General features: G+C 51.7%; 1 protein-coding gene across 5 annotated transcripts in view; it reads right to left on the bottom strand.

Moving 5' to 3' along the window:
* The window catches only part of LOC307115241 (uncharacterized protein), a 310,667-nt gene that overhangs the window by 55,288 nt on the left and 230,446 nt on the right, over positions 1-24,933 (bottom strand). For 2 of the 5 annotated variants that reach the window (XM_079798374.1, XM_079798377.1), the window contains exon 4: positions 21,604-21,663. The exons of 2 other annotated variants lie outside the window; for them this stretch is intronic. In XM_079798374.1, the coding sequence (XP_079654500.1) occupies positions 21,604-21,663 (60 nt within the window). Of the gene's footprint in view, positions 1-9,626; positions 9,999-21,603; positions 21,664-24,933 lie in introns of those variants that run through there. One more of the 5 variants, XM_079798376.1, reaches the window with a different exon arrangement.

The following is a 24,933-nucleotide window of genomic DNA, read 5'->3' as shown; positions in this document are numbered from 1 at the left end:
TCAGCGGCACCCCCTCCCCACCGGCCCGGACCCTCCCCTCTCCCCTCCCCAAAGCCGTTAATGCCACAAAAGATACTTTCCCCATTGTGCCCGGGACAGCTGAGAGGTCCCTGCTAGTGAGCCTGAGTCCTCTCCTGGGAGAAGGGGGCTGGACCATCCCCACGGAGAGCGGGATGCTTATCATACAAAGGAATTAAACCCACTTGGGCTCTCCAAGCTAATGTAGGACAGTGGGGGGTTAACTGTGGTTACATTTTCATTAGGTGCCAATAGCAAAGGGCAGCAGCGACCAGACATTGTTATGCAGAAAGCCTCCCCCGCCGAGGAAGGGCAGGGCAGGTGAGGGGGGGGGGGGGGTAGGGGAGCAGCCGGGTTAAAGCCGGGTCCAGGGGAGAGGAGTGGGGGGCATGCTCTGGCTGTATTGTTGGCCCGGGAGGTCCGTCCATGGAAAAGTCAGGTTTTCTCTGAAGGAAACCAGTTGGACTTGCCGGGGAGGGGAAGGGCCGGGGGGGGGGGGAGGGGGCTGGGGACAGAGCTAGTCCACTTGGGACCAAGGCCACCTGCGAGGGGGTCCTGCCCGTCACCTGTTCTAGTCCGAGGCTCTGCCCAGGTCCATGGGAGATCCTGGTGCCTCCCAGACCCGGTGTGGGGGAGGGGAAGGGTTGGCATCAGGAGAAGGGAGGTAACAGCCCTGGTCCGACCACTCTCACTGGCCGGTGGCTTGGAGCATCAGGGTGACCCTCGGAACCTCCATTTCTTTTTCATGCAAATGGAGATACAAGTACCAGGTGGTTCTTAGAGACCCCAGGGAAGGCACCCCCCTCCCCCCACCCCCAACTACACTACAAAGAAACGAGCAAGGTGAGCGAGGAGAACGGGAGAACGGGAGAAGGCAGGCTTTGCTGCCCTCCATCCAGGGTCTCAGCCTCCTCGACGGGGAGCCACCCCCTCTGGCCTCCTGGCCTTGGTTTCCTTCGCAGCCTCGTCCAGAGCTCAGCCCGGTCGCACTAACGGTGCGGCCGCAGTCCCTTCAGACGTTCCGGTCTGCGGCCCCCGGCGCCGTGGGCACGGACCGCTCAGCAGGTGAGCTCGGGGTTTCTGCTCCGGTTCGCGTTGCTCTCCGGGCTTTGCTGAGCGCGTGGTGATGAGGACGGCGCTGGGGACAGAGGCCGTGCGGGAGGACCGCTCGGGGGTATGGAGCCGGTGCATGGGAGACAAGCTACGAACCCACGAGATGGGCAGGCTCACCCCAGCCGCCGGGTTATTCATCAAGGCAGGAGATGGTGATTCTCATAATTTCTATCGCACCCGGGATCCCCAAAACCCAGAATTCAGTCGGACGCTGGATCTGTTGCCAATAACAAAGTGGTGGGGAAGAAGGGCCACAGACAAGATCCTGGCCATGTGTTCCCCGGAGTAAATGGCAAGACAAGGGAGGCAGCCCCAGCGCCAAGTCATCGGAGGCTGCATCTGGATTTACGTAGACATTCTGCAGCGAAGGGGGGGCGGGGTGGGTGTCAGGATGGGAACTGCGTGCTTTCACACCTAATGACGTCACTGCCACGGCCCCCCTCGCTCTCCAGGACGGACCCTCTGCGCGCGGCAGTCCTCCACCCCCAGGCCTCAGGGGAATGGCGGCCTCCCAGGAGGTTTCAACTCCAAAGGCTGCCCTCCAACCAGACAGCAGTGGTGGGCCAGGCTGGCTGTGCCCAAGAGCCGCTAATAAAATACATCCGGAGAGCAACGGCTTGACCCCGGTGCATCGGGGAAGGGTCTAGAACCATGGTCGGCAAACTGCGGCTCGCGAGCCACCGGCGGCTCTTTGGCCCCTTGAGTGTGGCTCTTCCACAAAATACCACGGCCTGGGCGAGTCTATTTTGAAGAAGTGGCGTTCGAAGAAGTTTAGGTTTAAAAAATGTGGCTCTCAAAAGAAATGTCAGTCGTTGTCCTGTTGATATTTGGCTCTGTGGACTAATGAGTGTGCCGACCACTGGGCTAGAAGAATGACCTGTTGGCTGGGGCCCAGCCTGGTCTCAGAGTCTCTGCATTCAATACTGAGTCATGGGGAAAAGGAATCCAGGTGGGATGGAGGTGCGGACAGGGCGGAAGAGGCAGCTAGTCCTTAAACTGACTGGGGATGCGTTGCCTGGTGGGAAGTTGAGTTAGAAATGGGGGAGCACTTTAGGGAAAAACGCACTCATCTAGAATGTCTCTGGGATGAGAGGACGGATTAGACGTCCATCCAGGGAGCGCTCCGAAAAAGTCTTCATTGCAAATGCATAGCCAGGGCTCTGCTATCTAACATCTTTAATAAGCTCCCTCTTATCTTTGCCAACTATCACCTGTGATTTTTGATCCCTCAGTAGGAATGTCAAGCTCCCAACCAAAGAATTCGGAGGACACTGGAGAGGGAGGGGGCAGGCTGGGGGCGGGGGGGGGGGGGGAAGGGCAAATGAGGAGGTTGCTAACCTCCACCAGCACGGGGTTTCCTTCCTTTGAAAGCCAACGCCTGGCCCCTCGGGTTAATAACATTCGAGTTCAAAATCTCCCCAGGTGCAAGGACAGGTCGCTGGGAGGAAACTGCTTCCTGAAGCCAGCAGAGCTCAGAAATTACAACCGGTTTCAGCCATTAGGAGAAGTAAAACATTAAAAAGCAGGAGGCAAAGTCCATTTGCATGCTAATCGCCCCTGCTGCGGGGCTGGGAAGCTGTGTGTGTTTCACAACAAAGCAGATAGCTTTCCCACTCGGGCGACGTTAACCCCTGGGTTCTCGCTGCCACCCCGGGCCCCAGTCTCTGGGCTGGAACTCCTCTGGCCCCCGTGGGGGAAGACACGGGTTAACTCTGCGGACCCATCCGCCCTCCGTGGCCTCATTCTCTCCGGCTCGGGTAGGAGCAGAAAGAGACTTGAAAGTTCTGAATGTCTTGAGGGGGTAGAGAGAGGAGAGTAGAGAGGAGGGTGGAGAGATACATGCGGGGTGAAAAGGAACAATTTTTTTTTCTTCTAGAAAACACGTTGCAATGGGCTGGGCACAGGCACTACCATCACATGAGACTTGAATTTGAATGTGGCTGTACCGCCTCCTCGCCATGGGATGCTGAACAAGTGACCCCGATTCTTGGAGCCTCGTTGGCTCCTAGCACAGGGCAGAGTGAGGATTAGATGAGGCAAGGACAGCAGCCCCTCTCTGTACCTGGCAACTGTCACGGTTACGGGGACCATGTTGGAGCAGGTGGCACCTGCAGTGTCTCAGGGGGGATTTTACGAATAACTTTGGGGCGCAATGCCTTAAGGAATGCACCCTGGTTTTGTTGGAGATGCAAAGCAGCCCTTGGGCCTCACGCAGAAAGTTACTCTTGGAACAAGGGCAGATACGTATAAAGACTCCTTTTACTTCACCCCAATGTGGAGGCCACACCTAGGACTTGGATCCCGTCAAAGGAGGCCATGCTCAAGAATATACCTTGGGCTTGAGGCAGCCCACAGAAACCAAGAGAAAATTCCAAACCCCGACCGGAAGACTGGATAGAACAGAACTTGGATTTGGGAGCGAGGTAGGCCTTGGTTCCGAGATCCTCTTGCTTTGAAACGACCTGGCTGAGTTACTTTGAACAAATTTCTTCTTCTTTTTTTTTTTTTAAATCCTCAACCGAGGATATTTTTCCATTTAATTTTAGAGAGAGTGGAAGAGGGAAAGACGAAAGAAATATCGATGTGAGAGAAACACATTGATTGTTTTTTTTCCTGCAGGAGCCCCAACCAGGGCCTAGCCCGGGAAGGAGCCTGCAACCGAGATACGTGCCCTTGATCGGAATCGAACCCGGGACCCTTCAGTCTGCAAGCCGACGCTCTACCCACTGGGCCACACGGGCCAGGGCACTATGAACACATTTCTTCACCTCCCGGTGCCCCCGGGACCCATGAGAAAACATGGATGATCAAATGTCATGCATTCGGGGCAAGAGTTCCATGAGTAAGCACTCAGCACATGTCTATTACTGAGGCCCTATCCTTGTTTCTCTTTTCCAAATCTCTCTCCCCTCCCCTTCCCCATGACGCAGGGAGCGCGCCGTGCCGAAGTATGTCAGGCTGAACGTCCGGGCCAACTCATCGAAATCAGGCCAAGATGAGGGAAGAGAAGTTTCTGTTTGTACACCAGGGTCCTCCTCCCTCGCCTCGGTTCCTCGGATGGGAAAGAGGCTGCCGGAAGGAAACCCAAGTTCACCAAGGCCTGGCCAAATATTAATCCGGCCGCTCACGGATGGGCAGTGATGCGCGCTGGCCGACAGCAGGCGTTCCCTTCACGTCCCAGCTACCTGTGGGTGGAGACCCACCCAGCAGCCCAGCCTGGCCCCGTGGGCACTCCACATTTCCGCCACCCATCCTCGGCTCAGAATCTATTTCCAGATCGCTTTCCAGGGTAGGGTAACGAAAAGGGCAGGGAGACAGCAGTGGACTAGACCTGGGTGAAGGAGAGCTCTCACCCCAAAAACAACCCTTTTCTCTAACAAGGTGCACCCCCACAATGGTAGTTTTTCACCCTGACCTTGCATTAGAATCACAGAGGAAACTTCAACAAATTATCCTGGGCGCTACCCCCATTGATTATGATTCAGCTCTTGTGGGGTGAGCCTGGTACATGGGTATTGTAAAATAGCGCTCGTGCCAAGCAGACGCACAGATGGCCAGCAGCTGTATGAAAAGATGCTCAACCTCACTAGCTATAATGGAAAAGCAAATTAAAACCACAAGGTGATACTGAGATACCACCTCAACCTGTTAAAATGGCTATTATCAATAAGACAATAGACAAATGATTCTCGGAGGGAAGACAGGGGCCCCGGAAGAGATTAACCGAAGAATTTGTTTGCATATACGCATAACCCATGGACACAGACAATAGTGGGGTGAAGGCCTGGGGAGGGGTCAGGAGTGAGGAGGTGGGGGGTCACTGGAGGGAAAAGGGGGACATCTGTAATACCTTCAACAATAAAGATAAATTTAAAAATAAAATAAAATAAAATAGCTCTTCAGTGATTCTGAGGCGTAGCCTGGCTGGGGAGCCACTTACCTACTTGGGATATCCACCAACAGAATCCTCACTCCCTTCTTACTTTAAAGGGGATATTTAGGACTTTTTAAAAATGAGGAGGTCTAGGACCTACCCCCACCCCTCAAATTTCTGATTTAATTGGCTTGAAGTAGAGGTGCAGGCATCCCCACAAAGTTATAATTCCACACATACAAGATTATTCATTACAGCACAGTCTGTAATAGCAAAGATTGGAGACAACCCAAATGTTTATCTAGAGAAGATTCATCAAATAAACTCTGGTCCAACCTCAACCTTGAATACCAGGCATTTGCAAGAAGGAATGAGAAAGAGTTTGCACCAATATTGAAAGATCTCTGGGATATACAGAACACACACACACACACACAAAGCAATGGGCAGAACAGTATTCATAGGGTCCTATTGTTTGCATAAGAAGAAAAAGAGGAAATCATATATTTTCATATTGCTTGTCCTTGCATACAGCAACTCTGGAAGGGTACACGGGGTAACAAAGTGAGGACCAAAGGTTGCATGGGTGACAGTGTTTGGGGACATGGGTGGGACAGGGGCCTTGTAGAGTGTCTTGATTGCTGAACCAGGTGACGTCCCTCAGCGGATTGTAGGGAGTAGCCCGGTTTGAATCACTGATCCAGGGCAGGAGTCAGCAAACCACCACGTGTGCACCAAGTCAGCCTGCCCCTGTGTTTTTCCTCAAAAACAAACCTTTTAGAACAACTTTAGACTTTCAAACTTATTGAGACTGTAGTTCAGAAGCTTCCTATATACCCCACACCCAGTTTCCCCTACTATGACCATCGTGCATTAGTGTAGGGCACATTGCAATTAATGAACAGATATTGGTAAGTTATTATTAACGAAAGGCCATACTTCAGATTTCCTCTGTTTTCCCCATTGTCCTTTTTCTGCTCCAGGTTCCCACCTGCGATCTCATATCGTACGTCGCCATCATGTCTCCTTAGCCGTCCCCGGCCCTGATCATTTCTCGGACTTATTTTCTCATTTTAGATGCGTTTGAAGGACACTTGGCCAGGTGTTTGGTTGACTGTCCCCAAGTGGGGATTTGCCTGATTTTTTTCTTTTTTTCGTGTATAGACTGGGATAATGTGTTTTGGGGAGTGCACTGTAAAGTGCTATTCTCATCCCATCGTTTTAAGGGGGCATAGTAGCAGCAATATGTATTTTTGATATTAATCCGTGTCACCTGGCTGAGGTAGGGCTCCGGTTTCTCCACTGTATCCTCTCTCCGTGCACGCGCCCCCCCCCCCCCCCCCAGAGCATCCTCTTTGGAAGAAAGTTACAATGCACAGCCCACACTGAAGGGTGGAGTAGCTACATGGATGATTTGAGATTCTTCTGCACAAGGATGTGTCTGTGCCGCGTTTATTTATTCAGTTGTTTCTTCGTATCGTTATGAACTCATGGGTATTTATTTTAAACTCTAAACTATATGTAATATTACTTCATTTTCCTGCTCAACCAGCTTTGACTATTGGGAGCTCTTTCCTTGGTTCCTGCATGCCTTTAACAGATCCCCATCCCTGTGTGAGGTTTTGCTTTATTGGCTTTTTGGTGTTGTTTTGTTTTCTGAGCGTTTTCTTGCTTTCTGGCTCATTTTGTGTATTTCTTGCTGCAATGGAATCAGCCATTTCTCCAAGGAGCCCTGATTCTTTTTTTTTTTTTTTTTTTCTGGAGAACATCTTGGTATTAGAAACCAAGGTCTGGGTACTAGGGGTGTTCATTGCTCATAGGGTATCATGGTTTCTAGGTTCTCTCAGATGGTAGAGCAAGGAGAAATCTGTATTGCCAGGGCTGGCCAGCAGACCCCTGAGCGATGGATGAATGGATTACTCGGACACATTTGCTGTGAAAGAGAAGGCTAAGGGACTGCCTGGCTAAAGGAACCAGGCAGCCTCGATTGCCTGCCTCATTAGGTTTTTATTGTAACAGCCGTTTGAGATAAAGTTTACCTTTTAGATACAATCAGTAGGGTAAGTAATATTGGGAGGACTCATGTGTCTGCAGTGTCCTTTAAGCAAGGACACCCAGAGATTAAATATAAGGATTCCAGCGAACACCTGGGGGTCTGCAGGTACACAGACTTGTTTGGAAAGGTCAAGGAATAATTAGGGGCACGCCTTCGGCACTCCCCTAAGTCGGAATTCTGATAAACAGGGGCAGGCGGCCTTCCGCACGCTTCCCTTTTCTCAGAACGTCCTCCTTACAAACTTTCCAACCAAGATTCATGTGCTCCCCGACACTGTATGCATACTCACCTGGGTACATATATGTACCTATTAATATTTCTATATGTAATCATCTGGGTCTTTGTTAAGCGTGAGTTCATACCGATGTCTCCATCCCTAATCCGTTCCCACGTGGATCCTTCTAGCTTCCCCTCCTTGCTTATCTGCAATCCCCCGCTACCACATTGCAAAACCTCCACCCATCGGCCGGCTGGTTCAATTCCAGTGTACACGTATAATGGTTTCGGAATTGCTAACTCACATGCCTTTTGTCTTACAAACTCCACTCATTTCCAGAGTTAACCAGGCCAGTCCTTTGTTCTCAAACTCCATTCACCGATGCCCTTACCTGGGCAATACATCGGGATTCTTCGCTGCATTCCGCATTCCATCCTGGAATTCCCCAAGCCCTTCAATGACTTTTTTAAAATGTGTATGAAGGTTACTCCTTGTGCTGTGAAGCTACGCGGGTTCTGAGAACTGCTTCATGTCTTGTCCTCATCTCTGCAGTAGCCGACAGAACCATTTCGCTGCCCTAAACATTTCCCTGAGTTTCTCACCTCTCCCACTCGCTCTCCTCTCTGAACTCCTGGAAAGCACCCACCTGTTAGCCATCTCCATAGCCTTGCTTTTACCAGATGGTCCTATAGCTGGAATCATACACTGTGTCGCTTTTCTAGGCTGGCTTCTTTCACTTAACAGGATGCATTTAAGCTGGATGTGTGTCTTTTGATGGCTTGCTGACTCATGTCTTTCTATTGCTGAATAATATTCCATTGCACAGATGTACCATCATTTATTTATCCATTTGCCTATCGAAATTTGTCTTGGTTAGTTCCAGTTTGGGGCAATCTATAATCATAAAAGCGTAACATGCTAATTAGACCGGATGACCTTCTGGAGGAAGCTGTGGCTGCGGGGGCCGATGCGGAGGCCCCCCGCTGCGGCAGGGGCCGAGTCCCTTACACGAATTTCGTGCATCGGGCCTCTAGTTATGAATAAAACTGCTATTCACTGACAGATTTTTGCATGAGCATAACTTTCCAAAGCAGCTGGGTAACTACCGAGGAGTGTGATTGCTAGATTGTAGGGTAAGATGATGTTTAGTTTGATAAGAAACTGTCAATTTTTTTTTTCCCCCAAAGTGGCTGCATGTTGATCTGCATCTTTGCTAAAAGTTGCTATTGTTGGTTTTTGGACTTCAGTCAGTTTATTTTAATGAAGTGAAATCTCCTTGTTTTAATTTTCAGTTCCCTCATGACCAATGATATTGAGTATCTTTCTTGGTGCTTAACTGCCAACTTTATACTTTCTTTGGAAGTCCTGTTCCTATCTTTTACTCACGTTTTTAATTGGGTAGTTTGTTTCCTTATTGTGTTTTAAATTCTTTGGATATTTTTTGGTACAAGTCTTCTACTAGGTATGTGTTTTGCAAGCTTTTTCTTCCAATCAGTAGCTTGACATTTGCATTCTCTTAACAGTGTCATTTGCACAGAAGTTTTCAATTTTAATAAAGTCTGGCTTATCAAATCTTTTCCTTTCAATGGATTGTGGTATTGGTGATTGTGCCTACGACTTTATCACCAAACCCAAAGTAATGTAGGTTTTCTTCCAGAGGTAACTTTCGTGGGAGGTGTAAGGTCTGTGTCTAGCTTGTGTGTTGCATATGGACGTCTAATTGCACCAGCACCATTTGCTGAAAAGGCTAGCCTTTCTCCTCCGTTTCTTTGTCAAAAATGAGCTGACTCCATGTGTGTGTCTTTTCCTGTTCCATTGGTCTATTTTCTCCCACCGATACCACGCTGTCTTACGATTGGATCCTACTGGGCAGTTTTGAAATATACGCGTACAGATCCTTCAACTGTGGCCTTCTTCCGTATCCTGTTGCCTAATTGAGGTGCTTTGCTTTCTTATATGAAATTTAGCATTAGTTTGTTAATATCTATAACATAGCTTGCTGAGACTTTAAGGGGAACTGGGGTGAATCTACAGCTCAAGTTAGGAAAAATGGACATCTTAACAATAGGAAGCCTTACAACCCCTGCACATGGAATATCGATCCATTTGTAGAGATCTTCGACATTTTCCATCAGCATTTTGTAGTCTTCCTGCCTGTTTTTATGAGTAAAGTTTTAGTGGTTCATAGCGCTCATTCATTACGTATCGTCTGTGATTGCTTTCATGCTATGATGTCATAGGTGAGTAGCTGCAACAAAAACTGTCTGACTCACAAATCCTAAAATACTATCTAGCCCTTTGCTGTCTCCCCCGTCCCCCAATCTATAGCTTAAATTGCAGTCTTTTCTTCAGCCTTATTTTCAATGCCCTCGTTCTCTTTGCTGGCTTGGGGAGGGAAGACATCAGCTAAAAAGAACGAGAGCCCCGTGGCTTCAGCAATGAGTCGACATTTTTTCTTCTCAGGCGCTGGACAGCAGATCCATAGGAGCCTTCTTTATTATCAAGATCTTCCGGGCTGAGTTTGGAAGCAGGCTCTGATTCTGTTTGTTCATGTGCTGGGCTCAGAGTGATTGGCCCAGAGGTATCTCGGTGCCCATCACAGCCCATGGAACACAGGGGTGAAGACCTGTTTGATTGATGGATATGTGGCAGAAGGATCCTCCAATGGTAACTCTGGGGTCGGCTGAAATGCGGCAGAAACGCCCCCGGGAGCCGTGGCACTGGACAAACAGAACAGATGCATGAGGTGCATAGTCAGCGGCAGGTATATATATAGAAAGGATGGCTCTTTGTCTGCCAGGGACGCACACCGTCAGATCACACGCACACTGGTTTCTACACTGAGCAATGTCGCCTGCGCCAATACCAAAGCAACGTGGAAAAGAATACTGCTGAACAGCACTATCTCCCAGGCACTGTGCTAGGCTCTGTACCACCTCTAACCCACACGACAGCCTTTCCATTCCAATCTTATAGGTCAGCAAACTAAGAGTCAGAGAGCACAGTGACTCCTTCGCAAGCTCCTAACTTGGAGTAGCAGAGCCCAAACGGTGGTGGGTTAAAGGAATCTTGGACCATGTCCTACCTGTTGCCACACTCAGCGTAGGCGCCAGCAAGTGGCCCAAGACCCTGCAAGCTCCCTGCTTTCATTCCGCTGGAATGGCATGTATGGATGCCAACTCCCAGGGTCCCACAGGTGAGGTGGCTTCCGTTCCCAGGATCAGAGCTGACCCAGCCACCTCCCGGTTGTGGGGTGTCTACAAATTCTGTTGCTGCCCCAGCTCAGCTGGCCTGCTTCCTTCCACTTGGAAGATGCCTTGCTTGATCTACACTAGCTCTATCTTGGAGCTACTAGCAAGTCCATGACATTGACACCAGGCGAGATCAATCCACTTCAGTGGGCATTGAACCCATGACCCTGGCCACTTCCTCACGCTGCATTAACGCGGGCCCACGCCACCGTCCTAAGACACAATCAGAATGCAGGAGGGGCGTGGTGCGGACTGAAGGAAGGAGGGGCGCAGCCAGAGCTCACAGCGCCTCGCCACCTGCGCCGGAGAGGACCAGCCTGCTGATGCATTACAGATGGTCACGCTTAGAAGAGCCTCGGCAGGGAGGAAGGGTCTCGAGCCGTTTCAAAGCAGGCGTTTCATTCTGTGATTCAAGATGCGAGATGGGTGGCTCTAAACATCAACTTGTATAAAACTCAGAAGCAACAGATAGATTCCTGCCCCAGAAGCTCTGGAGATCAAGTATTATTCTTATCAACACCATCATCATCATCATCATCATCATCATCATCATTTCTGGGCTTTGTTGTTATTACGGCTAAAGCAATGGCTGCTATTTCCTTCTCTGACTCACTTTTCCCATCTGCTTAAATGTCTCCCCGGAACTACTCAGTAGATCATAAAGAAGGAGCTGCCAGCACTCTCTCCCCTGCCCCCCAAATTTGTTTAAAGAAATGTGTCCAAATGGAGAGAGAGAGAGAGTGAGAGAGAGAGAGAGAGAGAGAGAGAAAGAGAGAGAGAGAGATCTCAGTCCCGAGGTTGGGCAGAGCTCCTGCAGCTGCAAAGTTATAAGCCCATAAATAAAGTTTATGGTTAAACTGGCCTGACCTGGCTTTGCCCCTCGTACAGAAGCAGTATCTTGTCATTAGTATGCAGAACACAGCAGCCTAATGTCTGCTCATTGTTCTCGGCCACTCTGCTCTATAAATCTCCCGGCCAGGCCGGGGGCGGAGTGGGGAGGGGGGCGGCCCAAGTGAGAGGCAGACGGAGAAAAAGGGTCAGGAGAGGGAGGGGCGAGGGCGGCCCGCAGTCTCCCTGCTGAAGCCCAAGGGGCGTCCACTGGCTCCTGGCCCTCGGTGGAGGGGAAAGTCACAAGTCACAGTAAAGAAACGATTTTGCTTCTCCCGGAGGGCTGACCGAGGAGGAGGCGGTGGGGAACAACATCGAATTCGTGAGATGAGAACTTCTAAAAAGTTTTCCAGTTCAAAAAAAAACAACAAGGTCAACCTTATCTGTCCTTTGATTTTACTTAAGAAGCAACGTCTTTGCTTTCCTTGTTGCTTATTGTTGTTGCTATTTTTGTGTGTGTGTGTGTGTGTGTGTGTGTGTGTGTGCTTTTTAGTGTTGTTTGTTTGCATTTGAAACAGAGGACTGGATCTAGCTCATCCACGCCACAGGGGAGGGAGGCTCTCAGAGATGCTGCTGGGGCCTTGTCAATATCTCCCTCCTTGGCAGGCAGGGGGTGGGGGTGGGGGGGCTCCGTCTTTTGCCGTTTTTACTGAGGACATAAAAACAAACACACAAACAGAACGCAGGAGGACTAGGCGTGCAGACAGCTGTCCTTGAAAAGTTCCCTGAACCAGAGTTTCTCAGAACGGATTTAGTTTGCCGAAGTGGGGTGGGGCGAGGCCCTCCTTGGCCCAGGCGACGTTCGGTCCCTTTCTCCGTTGTTGAGAATTTAGGAGTAAACCCTGACTCCGGGGGTCTCCCGCCCGGGAGTCTGGTGCTGAGGTGGTGAGGAGAGAGGTGGGCTCTGGGCAGGGGCAGGGCCCCACCCGCTGCTGCCTCTGTGCTCCCAGAGGTCCCATTGGCAGCAGCACGGGGACCCTTCCCATGGGCCTCCATCTGGGGAGAAAGCCTACAGGCCCGCTGGAAAGGTGTAGCCGTCATCATGGGGCCTGGAGGGCCCGTGTCAGTGGGGACGGAGGCTGGAAGGGCGGAGGCTGGAGGAGGGGGAGGGCCTGGCCCTGCGTGGTGTCCTGCATGGTGTGGCCGCCCCTCGCCCAGCCGGGTCCTGTGCATGGAAGACGGCCAGCATGGACCTGGGCAACGTGACGGAGACGTCAGAGGAGGGCTCTCCGGACACTGGGTGAGGGAGGCGGCGGCGGGACTGCAGGTTCCGGGGGCCCCCCAGGCTTCCTGATGGTGCCTGGGGGCCTCAGGGCACTTAGAGGCTGAGGTTTGCGTGTGAGCCTTTTATTTAAGGTAAAAAATTAGTTCCTTTCTGTGCTCTTGAGGTTCTCATCTGTGGCACTATTGACACTGGGACTGGGTCATTCTCCTGTGTATCGTGTGTGTGTGACTTTGTGTGTGTGTGTGTGTGTGTGTGTGTGACTTATGTGTGTGTGACTTGTGTGTGTTGTGTGTGTGACCTATATGTGTGTGTGTGTGTGTGTGTTGTCACTGTGTGTGTGGCGCGCGCACTGCAGGGCGCTCAGCAGCACCCCTGGCCTTTACCCCCAGGACACCAATAGCATCCCCCACCCAATGTGATACCTGAGAAATGTCTCAGGACGCTGCCCAGTGTCCCCTGGGGGCAAAATTGTCTCCCACTCCCCCACGGGGAACCACAGCCCTCCCAGACTCCTCCCTTTCACCTCCTCAAGGCCCTGCCTCCAGCTTGGCCTCCTGGCCAGGGCTTTGGGGGCGGGGGAGGCAGTAAGGAGGGATGGCAGACAGGAGGCGAGGGGCAGGCCCCTGGGGGCAGGAGGCAGGGAATACCAAGAAGGGAGCCCAGTTTCTGACCTCGGAGACTTTATTCCGCCAAGTTCTAAACTCATCCCTGAAACAGAGCCCCAAGGGCTACAAGCCCAGCGGCTCCTCAGAGGGGCTGTCGGTGCAGCGCTGAGCACACGGGCGTGCATGTCCTATGGTCAGGAGGTCCCGGGTTGAAGTGGGGACAGACTTACACTAACCGAGTCCTGGTTGTGCGTCTGGAATCCAATCAGCACCGCCTTGGGGTGGAGGCAGTCACCCAGGGCCGTGGTCGGCAAACTGCGGCTCGCGAGCCACATGCGGCTCTTTGGCCCCTTGAGTGTGGCTCTTCCACCAAATACCACGGCCTGGGCGAGTCTATTTTGAAGAAGTGGCGTTAGAAGAAGTTCAAGTTGAAAAATTTCGGCTCTCCAAAGAAATTTCAGTCGTTGTGCTGTTGATATTTGGCTGTGTTGAGTAATGAGTTTGCCGACCCCTGACCCAGGGGAACACCCAGGGAGGGAGCATGGCCTCGTGGGCAGACACAGTCCATTTCCTCGGAGCAGGGTGTGACCCGGGACCCAAAGCAAAACCACCAAGAAGGCCGACCTCGCCTCAATCCCACTGCCGACTGGAGACGCAGGCGGGACCGGAGGACCGGAGAATGTCTGAGGGGCTGCCTGCATGTCTCTGCGCCCCAACAGCACCCCCTGCGCCCCACGGGTGGTCCTGTTTGCACACCCCCCGCCCGGAGCACCTCTCCCTGGGCCGGGCTGCAGACAGGAACCGTGACCGTGGGTGGGCGAGCCGCCCCCCGGCGTCCTGTGGCAGGGCGACGTGACCACTTCATAAATCCACGTGGCACAGGCGCGTTTGTGCCGAAGCCAGAGGAGTGTGTGTGTGTGGGGGTGGGCGGGGGGGATCCTCACTAACCCCTCTCTCCATCATCCATCTTGCTTCCTCTTTGAAGGAGCAGGACCATTACTCACGGCCTGACAGAGTGAAAGGCGGGGAGGAGGGGCCCGGGCCGGGGAAGAGACCCAGCGTGGCAGGTGAAGCCTCTGGAAGCCAGGGGTGAAGGAGTGGGAGCAGGGGTGGGGGGCGGGGAGGGGGGGGCGCGATCCCACGGCCTGGCTTCAGGGGAGCCAGAAATCAGGCGTGTTGGAGTATAAGGGGGACCCACACAGGAGGGAGAATAAGCAGCAGAAAGGGATTGGACACCAGCACGGAGGCAGGTGCCTCGGGCCATCGGGAGGGACCGGGCCCTCTCCGTTAGCGATCAGAAAGCCGGCGCTGAGGGCCGCGGCTGGGCGTCAGGCCCACGGTCCCGGCTTGCTCCTGCCCGACTCCCATCCCTCACTTTCTCCTCCACTTCTGTTTGTTCATGTGTCACATCGGGGCCCGACCCAAATGATTCTGACGATGCATCTGTGGCTCCAGCAGGCTCTGCACTTCCAGCGTGGAAAACCCAACCAGAGCGCGTGGGGAGGGGAGGGGGCCAGGTCTTTGCTGCCGTCCCGGCTGCCTCTCCTCTGGGACAAGAGCTGAATTCCAGGGCCTCATCAGACGGGCCCTCCATGTCTCCGTAAAACGAAACTGACAAGCATGACCTCCCCTTGACGGTTCACCTTATTGAAGCTGTCTGGTAGGTGAGACATTTATTAACATGGATGGACGGCCCGCCGAGGGGGCCGCGGAAGGAACTCCTCCCACAGGCAGGACACTTGCTGCCGGGTGGAATGGGATCGTGTCCTCCCCGCTGAAGGAAGGGCCTGGCTGAAGGAAGCGGGGCCTTAGACGCGGACAGTCGCCCCGTGGGGCCGAGGAGCGCTGAATGCACACTCCAGCGCCCGGAGGGAGGGAGGCACGCGGCTCCCAGCTGACTTCCTGTGGAGCCCAGAGCAGCCATCCCTGCCAAGCCCTGCACAGCTTGCTGATCGTGCACAGAATCAATGCTGCTGCTGTTTGGAGTGTTGGATGGTTGGTCACACGGCAATACTGAACCGCAACAGGAGTTTTCTGCTGGAAGGCTGGGAGGAAAAAGACAAGCAGGGTGTTGGGCATGCTCTGGGTCCAGCAAGGAGGCCCGGGTGACTGAGGACAGAAGCAACAGAGCAGTAGGAGACAAGGTCAAAGGGGAAGCTGGGGGCAAGTCCGTGGTGGACACCCCAAGATTGTGATGGACACTGCAAGACATGCCAAGGACCTCGATTTTATCACGAGTGATGTGGAAGACGCCGGGGAGTGGGGTGTGAAGGAGTGATATGATCTGACTCATGTGTCAGAGCTCCAAGCACATGGCGGGTGGAAAGTCACCTAAATGAATGCCGAGAGCAGGGGTTCTCAATCCCACCGCACCCTGGAAGCAGCGGAGAGTTAGAAAAAGAAAAGCTGGCCTTCCACCTCAAACAACGGAATCTTCGTCTCTCATCCAGAGCAGAGGTTGGCCAACCATGGCCCGCCACCTGATTTTATAAATAAAGTTTTATGGAGACAGAGCTACCCTCCCTCATGTATAGTATATTGACAATGGCAGCTTATTTGCTATAATGGCATTTTTGAGTGGTTGCAACAGTGACCATAGCTGCTTGTGAAATCATGGCCTAATGCCCGCCCACCCGGGTCCCCGAGTCATAGCCTCTCTCTGTTCAAAGCAGCATGGCGGGCTGGAGCCGGGCACCGGGGGGAACGTGGCCAGCGTGCAGGGGCTGGGTATGTGCCTGAGCAGGGTCTGTGAGGCCCACGCCTTTGTCCCTGCCGCTGCCTCCTCTGCTCATGGGAACAGCCCCAACGTATGCCCAGTGCAAAGGGCATTACTCCGGTGCGGTGGCTCTCGGCCATGACCTTACATCATGAGAACCTCGATGGAGCTTCAAAGAGCAACCTGCTAATGGGACGCTTGGACCACACTCTTGGGCATTCTTGTCTAGTGGGTCTGGGGTGGTGGCTAGGCAGCGGCTCACTCCACATGCTCCCCGATGCCTGGGAATCGCTGTTCTAGACTCTCAGATCTAGAGCAGTGATTTCCGCATGTGGCCATGCACCCGAATCCCCTGGAGGGCTTGTTAAAACACAGGGTTGCTGGGCCCCACCCTCGAGTTTCTGGGAATCCTGGGGTGGGACCCACGGGTCTGCCCTTCTAGCAAGTTCCCAGGTGTTGCCGAGGCTGCCGGTCTGAGGACACGACTGTGAGAACCACTATTTTAGTGCATCGTGAGGTCCTACCATGAAAGGCACTTAAACAGGAGGCGGGGCCTGGGCTTGAGTCGGGGTATCTGGGTCCTGTTGCTAAACCACCAACCACCGGCAAGTTCCGTAATCTCCCCAAATCTCCGTCTGTCATGTGTACGCACCAAGTCCACTGGGGGAGCCCAACTCGGTACCGTCGGCGGGCCTGAGATAATTCCCCCTGGAAGGCACCAGGAAAAGATCAAGGATGATGAATAAAGGGCGAATAAAACAAAGCCCAGGAAAACAAAGCCTTTCAAAATTTGAAATTACTCAAAGCTCCTTTAAAACCCACCACCAGTGGGAACCTGACAGTGTAATTATACAACCCATGAATATAATTAAGCGCTTCCCTTCTGTCCCCACCCACTTCTCCCAGGCTTTGGGTATGGAGGAAGGGGGGGTCCCCCGAGAGTCTCCAGACTCACAACGTAACACCCTAAATTCCCCTGCTCTTGTAAACTGTCCCCCACCCCCACCCCCACCCCAAATAGGACTTGGATCCGGCGGGAGCCAAACCCCAGAACTTCTTGGCCATCAATTAATATTTATTGGGTCTTCACAGTGAGCTAAGCAGGCATATAAAAGACAGCAGTCCCTGCAGACTGTTATTAAGCCAAGAGAGAACACGCTCCCGCCCCCCTTTTCACAAGGTGTTGGCAGCTCGGTGGTTGTGTCTGCGTCGAAATGAACATTCAACCACTCATCCCACAAAAATTTATGGAGCCCTCACTATGTTGCAGGCCCTCTTCCAGGCACCGGAGGTGTGGCCCTGCGCGACCCAGACAGAAGCCCCGCGGCCCCCAGGGAGAGGGGAGAGGCCGCAGGCTCTGAGAACCTCAGGGTCAGAGGCTGGTGGCAGATTCTATGCCGGCTGAACCCCAAGCCCGTGCCCGAGTCAGCCAGGCTGCCAGAACGGGGGCTGTCCACTTCGTGTGCCCCTTCCCAAAAACGACTACGGAACGAAGGCACCCGCAAGTTCCAGGCCAGTGGGCGAAGGGGTTCAAGGTCAGACCCATGAAGTGCACGTTCTCCAAGGACAAACCAGATGCTGGCTGGATTTCCAGAGGTCCTGCCTACGTAAAATGGTCACTCGAAAGCCAATGGGAGCCACGGCATCAGACACCCTCCGGGCACCTTCTCCACAGCTCCGCTCCTCACAATCTATGGGTCAGTTCAGAGGCGGCCTTGACCCTCCCTGGAACCTGGGGCTGCTCCAGGTCAAAGGGGGCTGCTCCACCCCACAAAAGAGACACGTGGTTTTCTCAGTGTGTGTGGTGCCCTTCTGGGAAGGTGGCTGAATACTAGGGAGCCTAGGTCCCCACCTTTGTGTCTGACTGGTGGCCACCACAGGAGGGAAAGGGTCACCGAGGCAGGGGCCATTTGCCTCGTCCAGGGTGGCAACCCCAGCACCTAGCACTTCACCTGCAGCCAGATGGGTGGGGGAAGGCATGAATGAGTGAATGAACGCATCAGGAAACTTCGTGGAACTTGGAGTCCCGTAGGCTCATGCAGGGAGCCCTCCCCACCATCAAGCTTGTCAGGTAGCCCTCACCGAGGACACACGCCCAAGATGGAGATGAGACAGGAAGTCGAGGTTGTACTTGGAGACCCACAGAATAGAGGAAAGGACCCCTGGAAGACCTAGCCAATTGTCCGGGGAGGGAAGTGGGGGCTGGAGTAAAAGCAATGAGCCCTACACTCTTCACTCTGCAACCCCCTCCTACACACCAGCTAAAAAGAGGGGGTCAGCCCTGACCAGTTTGGCTCAGTGGATAGAAAGTCGGCCTGCGGACTGAAGGGTCCCAGGTTCGATTCCGGTCAAGGGCATGTACCTTGGTTGCAGGCACATCCCCAGTGGGGAGTGTGCAGGAGGCAGCTGATCGATGTTTCTCTCTCATCGATGTTTCTAACTCTCTATCCCTCTCCTTTCCTCTCTGTAAAAAATCAATAAAATATATATATATTAAAAAAAAGAGGGGGTCAGGTGAATTCGAACTCATTACCTCCAGAGGCAATGGCTCCGAGCTCAATGGGGATTGTAAGGGCTGGGCGAAGATGGAGCCCCATATTTGGGGGTGGAGAGAAGGAAGAAACAAGAGAGGAAAGAAGCTCAGTACCGTCGCACCGTGATACAAGAATGTTTCAAGGATGCATAGCATGTCAGCATGAACACGTAGCATGTATACAGAGCAAACCGAGTACACGTTCTACAGGGAAGCGAGACTCAGACAACCAGACAAGCCCACGAGCAAAGTGCCATGTGGGAAAAGCAAGTAGCCTCTACTTGCTCCCACTGAACGGAACACGCTGGCTGCGCTCTCTGATACCTTCGCCCTCGGAGGCCTCTCTCCCTGGAATGATATGACTTCCGTTCCTGAATACTCCTGTTCAGTCTTCAAAACTGATTTTTATTTCATCTCTCGCACCCTCTCCAAATGACTGCTTTCCCCATAGATTACCATAGCACCCTCAGCCTCCATCATCACTGCATGTCCGATTCAACACTGCGGGGGAACGTGTGCCCTCTAGCTAACCTGCTTGACCGTGAGTTCCTGAAGGCCAGGATCCTGTCCTATTCATCTTCGTCTCTTCCAGACCTGGCATGAGGAAGTCCTCCATTGATGTTGTTTTCCGTATTTAAAACATTGTAAGAAAGGTTGCCACCTGCCATGTCAAATTGGAGCACCCGATGCGGACGTGTCTACATGGGAAAACCAAGTTGTGGCAGAGTCGGAAAATGCTCCCTGAGTCAGACCTTCCGAGTTCTGGGCAATGAGGGAGACCACATGTCAACACTGGGCGCGAGCTACCCCATCATTCCGGAGGCCTCTCAGGAAGCTGGGAGGCTCACAGGCGATTGGAGACTTGTTTATATCAAATAAGCACTTGCTGGAGTGAGTGTTCAAAAATCAGCAGGTCCCAACTTGAACTTTCCAGAGAAGTCAAGGCCATGTACCCTACGCCTGGCGCAAGAGAGTGGGCAACAAAACCAGGCTTCGTTCGGCTCCTCCATGAGAGACCCATGGGAAACGGCTGGAGCTCGGGTCTCTGCGGGACCTCGGAAACCTGCGGGAGCAAACTCCCCCCTCCATCCCACCGGGGTGTCTCAGGTTGCTGCCTGCGAGTGGTGAGCGGCATGAAATAACTGTGGCATTTACCGCTGTTAATTAGCAGCAAGGTGCTCATGAGTAATGTTGTGGTGTTAAGGGCGTGGTGCAGCTTTTCATTACTGACTCCCTCCTTCAGGGTTATAAACTCCAGGGGAGATGTTCCCTCCTGGATGAAACTTGGCAGCCGGCCCGAGGTTCTTCCCTGTGGCTGGTGCCGGACCTGCCCGCACGCCGGCCTGTCGGGATCTGCCTCCACTTCCCCAGCAGCATTGCTGGGGCCACAGGCTTCTGGCAAACTGGCCATGGGAAGCCACGCGTGCCGTGACCCTGGTGTATTGGGAGCCCCTACAGCAGAACACTAGAGAGTGAGATGGACATACTCTAGAAATGGCCAGGTCCGCAGGAAGTCACCCACAAGCCACCAGGAGATGGTGCATGAAGGGGACAAGGCTGTCTTCCCTCAGCACGTAGGGACAGAAGGGTTCCATCAAGAGCCGATCTATGGTTCTCATGACTCAATGCTCAACACTGCTAGCAAAAGCCTGCTAGGACTGTTAGGTCTTCCGATGGGAGGATATATCAGGGAGTGAGTTGGGCAGGTTGTGTCTTTTACTTGGACCAAGTTTATGAGTTTTAACACGCTCTGCCTCCTCGATCCTTGAGCAATGATCGCATCCCACTGTGTTTTGCACTTTATGGTTTCTATTGTCCTTTCACCAACGACACTTTTTTAAAAAAATAAAATATATTTTATTGATTTCAGAGAGGAAGGGAGAGAAAGAGAGAGAGAGAGAAACATCCATGATGAGAGAGAACCATTGATCGACTGCCTCCTGCACGCCCCACACTGGGGATAGAGCCCACAACCCAGGCACATGTCCTGACCGGGAATCAAAACATAATCTCCTGGTTCATAGGTCAACACTCAACCACTGAGCCACGCCGGCTGGGCTCACCAACGATACTTCCATTTAATTTCCCTCCCTCCATCAGCCCTCTCTCTGAAGTAGGCAACAGGAGCTATAACTGCTCCGATTTTGCAGATAAAGAAATTGAGTTTCAGAACTTGGAATGGCTTTCCCAGATTCGCATGGCAGTGCCCAGATGCAAGCTCAGGTCTCCTGATGCCAAGCCCAGGGCTCAGACTTTCCACCTGGCATGTTCTTAAAAATGAAGGGTCAGCATTTTCCTCCCACCTGGTCCCACTTCCTGCAAACTGACTGGCAAGCCGGTTGATGGTAACGAATTATGAATTTTCCCCTGGGAAGCGGAGTATTGCTCAATGAGCTGCAATTCCTCTTCTACTTCAACTCAAAGAGAAGCTTGCTTTAGCATGGCTTGAGGGCCATGCTGAGAGGTCCTCTGAACTCTGTTACCCAGAATATTAGATCTGAGAAAGAGAACCGGGGGCAGATGGCTCTGAAGACCATTGTCAGGCCCCTCCACCCCACTCAGACAGGAGCCATAAAGACATAACCTCCTCGTCCCCCAGGTCCTCAAAAGGCAATAACATGATAAAGGCAAACAACAAATTACTAACCCATTACCTACTGATTTTAATTAGCGATGGAAACTAGACCCAACATGAACTCCTCCCTAGAAATTCTTCCTGCTCCAAGCACCTGGCAGGAATATTTGCTCCTATCTGGGAATGCTTTCAAGAAGCTGGCAACAACCAGCTCGACCTGTCCTATCCTATGAGAAACCCTTGGAGAGGCCACTGAAGCCCAACTAATGAGTCCAGCAGAGCTCAGACGGAGACCCGCGGAACAGGGGAAGGGCGTTGGTCCCCGTTGCGTCTGATTTCTTAGCAAATCTTGGCTGAACCGTGTAGAAACCCGAGACCAAGAGAGACACCTCATTTTCATGCTTGGAGATTTAAGGGCTACTTTTAATTATCCACTTGAACCGAATTTCACTAACACAGAGTGGATAAAGAGGTACTTCTATTTAATTTAGAAAGGAACTAAATATGCTTTAGTTGGCGATGGCTTCCCTACCTTTCTGAGGGTTGCTTGCTCGTGTTTATTTGCTGTTCATCACTGGATCCCACATATGAGCTGTGAAATGGAAAAGAGAGGTGATGAGAAGAGAACGTCGCCTGAGGATGAAGGCTGCAGCATGGAATTTCCACAGGTGGAGCGCGTGCACGGTGTAGGGCCCTTGGTGCTTTCTCACAGGGGTTTTCCTTGCTGACCAGTGAGAGGTGGAAGTGATCCTGGAATTCGTTTTATTGTCTCCTATGTTCAGGGAATTGTCTCAGCCTCTGCTGATCCACAACTACTGGCACCCTAAGGTGACTTGGCTGGTGACCCACAGGGACGAGGACCAGTGCTCTCCCAGCTCCAGTGGGAGCCAGCCACCAGGTGACAGGAAGCAGACATCCCTCCTTACCTTGGGACCCTCTGCCTTTCCCATCTTCCCCAAACCATCTACCTGGACATCCATATCGTTCCATTGAAGGGCAAGGAAAGTCTCAAAGAGCAACACCAAGGACTTCACCTTACTGATTTCCTTGTACCACCAAGATGAAGAGGTACTATAGAGATCAGCAAAGCAGGGGCCCCAGGAGGATGGCCCCCCCTCTTGACCTGTCCCTTTCCTCATTTTCTTATCCTCCCAGAGTCCCCTCCAGTGCGCATCCCACACTTTTTTCCTCAAGAAATTCCCCCTCCCCCTTCCTCCCTATTTATGTCTTGAAAGCTTAGCCTTCTGCTAGATGTGAATGGAGAATCTCATCTACACACGCTGGGAAACTCTGAAGGAAATGAGTTCCAAGAGGTGGGAAGAAAGTAGGACCTCAAGTTTACATTATACCTTATTTTTTTAAAAAATACATTCTTATTGATTTCAGAGAGGAAGGGAGAGGAAGGGAGGGAGAGAGAGAGAGAGAGAGAGAGAGAGAGAGAGAGAGAGAGAGAGAGAAACATCAATGATAAGAGAGAATCATTGATCATCTGCTTCCTGCACATCCCACACTAGGGATGGAGCCCGAAACCTGGGCATGTGCCCTGACCAGGAATTGAACCATGACTTCCTGGTTCATAGGTCAACGCCCAACAACTGAGCCATGCTGGCTGGACTGCATTATGCCTTCTTTAATAGAAAGCCGCAGCTGATAGATTTACAAGGCATCCAACAAGCAAGACCTCCTCAACCAAAGCCGGCATCATTGGTTAAATTTTTTTCTTACAGAGGTCTCAGTTGGTCTTAGAGGAGGAAAACACATTTCTCCTATTCACATGGCTTAGATTGTGTTCTTTTGAACACAACAATCCTAGAATTATTGTCCTAAAATGTATTTGATTCCAGAGACTTTATTATATAATAAGAGTATATGATGAGTGGATGAAACTTACCCATCAGGGGTGAGTAATGACAGGTACAATTAGATAATGCTGGTGACCTAATCTTTCTTCAGTTTATCTCACTGCAAACTGATAATTGAGAGGTGATTTTACAGAGTCTTCTTTCTATGAACAAAGCTTGCCTTGAGCTCCTCCTCATGATAACATGAAATCTAAGTCAAGTTAATAATGAAAGGCACTCCGGAAGCTCCCCCTATTGTGTGCTAAGTATTACATTGCTGCAAAATGACAGCAAGCAAAAGGTGAGGGTTTGAACAGGGGAGGTCAGCTACTCACATAACCTAATGGAAAAATTGGCCTTCTCCGTGGTGGAAGAATGCTCTTCTCAACTGAGCTCACAGACTGGGGAGGGAGGTGCAATTTAAAAAAAGTGGGGGGGGGGGGGGGGGGAGAGTGGAGCCCGGCCAGTGTTGCTCAATGGTTGAGTGTCAACCTGTAAACCAGGAGGTCATGGTTTGATTCCCAGTCAAGGCACATGCCTGGGTTGCAGTGGGGGGTGGGCAGGAGGCAGCCGATCAATGATTCTCATCATTGATGTTTCTATCTCTCTCCTTCTCCCTTTCTCTTGAAAATAAATAAAAATAATTTTAGAAAAGGAAGCTGACTTAGCTATCCAAATCATTCAAATAAACCCTGTGCTCAGTGGGTGACAGGTCATTCTCACATCTATACACAGATACGAATAGATTACACATAACTGGCACAAACAAAATTGGTTGGCCTGTTCCAACCAACCACAGAAGAATACAGCCCATGGGGAAAGCTCATGGGATTTGATGCTTCCTTTCCAAGGACTCTACAAAGAACAGTGATGCTTGCAAGACAAACACCATCCCATGCTTTCATACGAGGTGCGCAGTATCTCAATGCACCTTTACATCTCTAACTTTTTCACCGCATAGTCTGCGAGGCCTATGGTGGGGACATTATTATCTGTAGATTTCAAGTGATACAATGAAGATCAAGGGTAAGTGACTTTTCCATGGTCACAGACCCACTGAGAGAGTATGTCCAAGACCGGAATCCATGTCACTGAAACTTGAGTTCGTCCTCTCTCCCCCAGAACGTCAGGTTCTGTTGGGTTCATGCCATGGTGGCCTTCCTTTTCCATGGAGGATGAGTGCCCTTCCCAAGCTCTACTAAGGGAGATAACAATCTGTTGTAACCGCCTTGACCTCTTGACCCTACAGTGCCCTTCTAGGTGTTGACAGGCATTTGTCAGATGAAAACAAGGGTGCCCATCTCCCCCTCTTTCCTTTTCCTGTCCTGTGGGTATTACTCTGGGGGTAGGTATTTCAGCCCCTGCTCTACCCGGGAACAGGATTAGACAGGTTCTTTGGGCATCAGATTTCAGACGTTCAACTTTTCACTTTCTACTCAGCACGTAGGCTTGAGAACTGACACTGAGACAGGAGGGGCAAAGTGTAGAGGCAAAATGGAAGATTAAAAGTTGATGGACAACCCAGAGAACTAGTGAGAGAGTTGGAAGTTATGAAGATAGAGACCGCGAGGGATCTGATGCAGCTAAGCAAATTCTACGATGTCGATGTTGTAACCATGGCAATGTTTGACCTGGAGACATTTGAAGCCTTAAAAAGGAGGGAGGGGATGGGGGATTCTGTTAGAAACCACACATGAGAAGAGTAAGAGAAAAGTAAGTCTTATCAAAGGTGAAGAATCAATACTAGCTGTTGAACTTTATGCATCCCAGTTCTTGATGAAAAACAGGTAACATTTGCTGAGCTAATAAATTGTATAATTAATCTCCAATGAATTTTTGAAAAAGTAAAAGATAGAAATAAATTTTTCTTGAGTGGTAGCAGGGGAAAGTAGAGGAAAGGTTCCAGCAGGGATGTCTCCTCAGTAGTGAGGCTGGTTAAAAACGAGACTGAGTGCCCGGCCGGTATGGCTCAGTGGATTGAGCGTCATCCCGTCCACCAGGAGGTCTCTGGTTCGATTCCT

This window comes from Cnephaeus nilssonii (assembly GCF_951640355.1).
Source record: "Cnephaeus nilssonii genome assembly, chromosome: 19".
In the NCBI taxonomy this organism is placed as follows: Eukaryota; Metazoa; Chordata; class Mammalia; order Chiroptera; family Vespertilionidae; genus Cnephaeus; species Cnephaeus nilssonii.
This window is presented reverse-complemented; position numbering and strand designations above follow the sequence as displayed.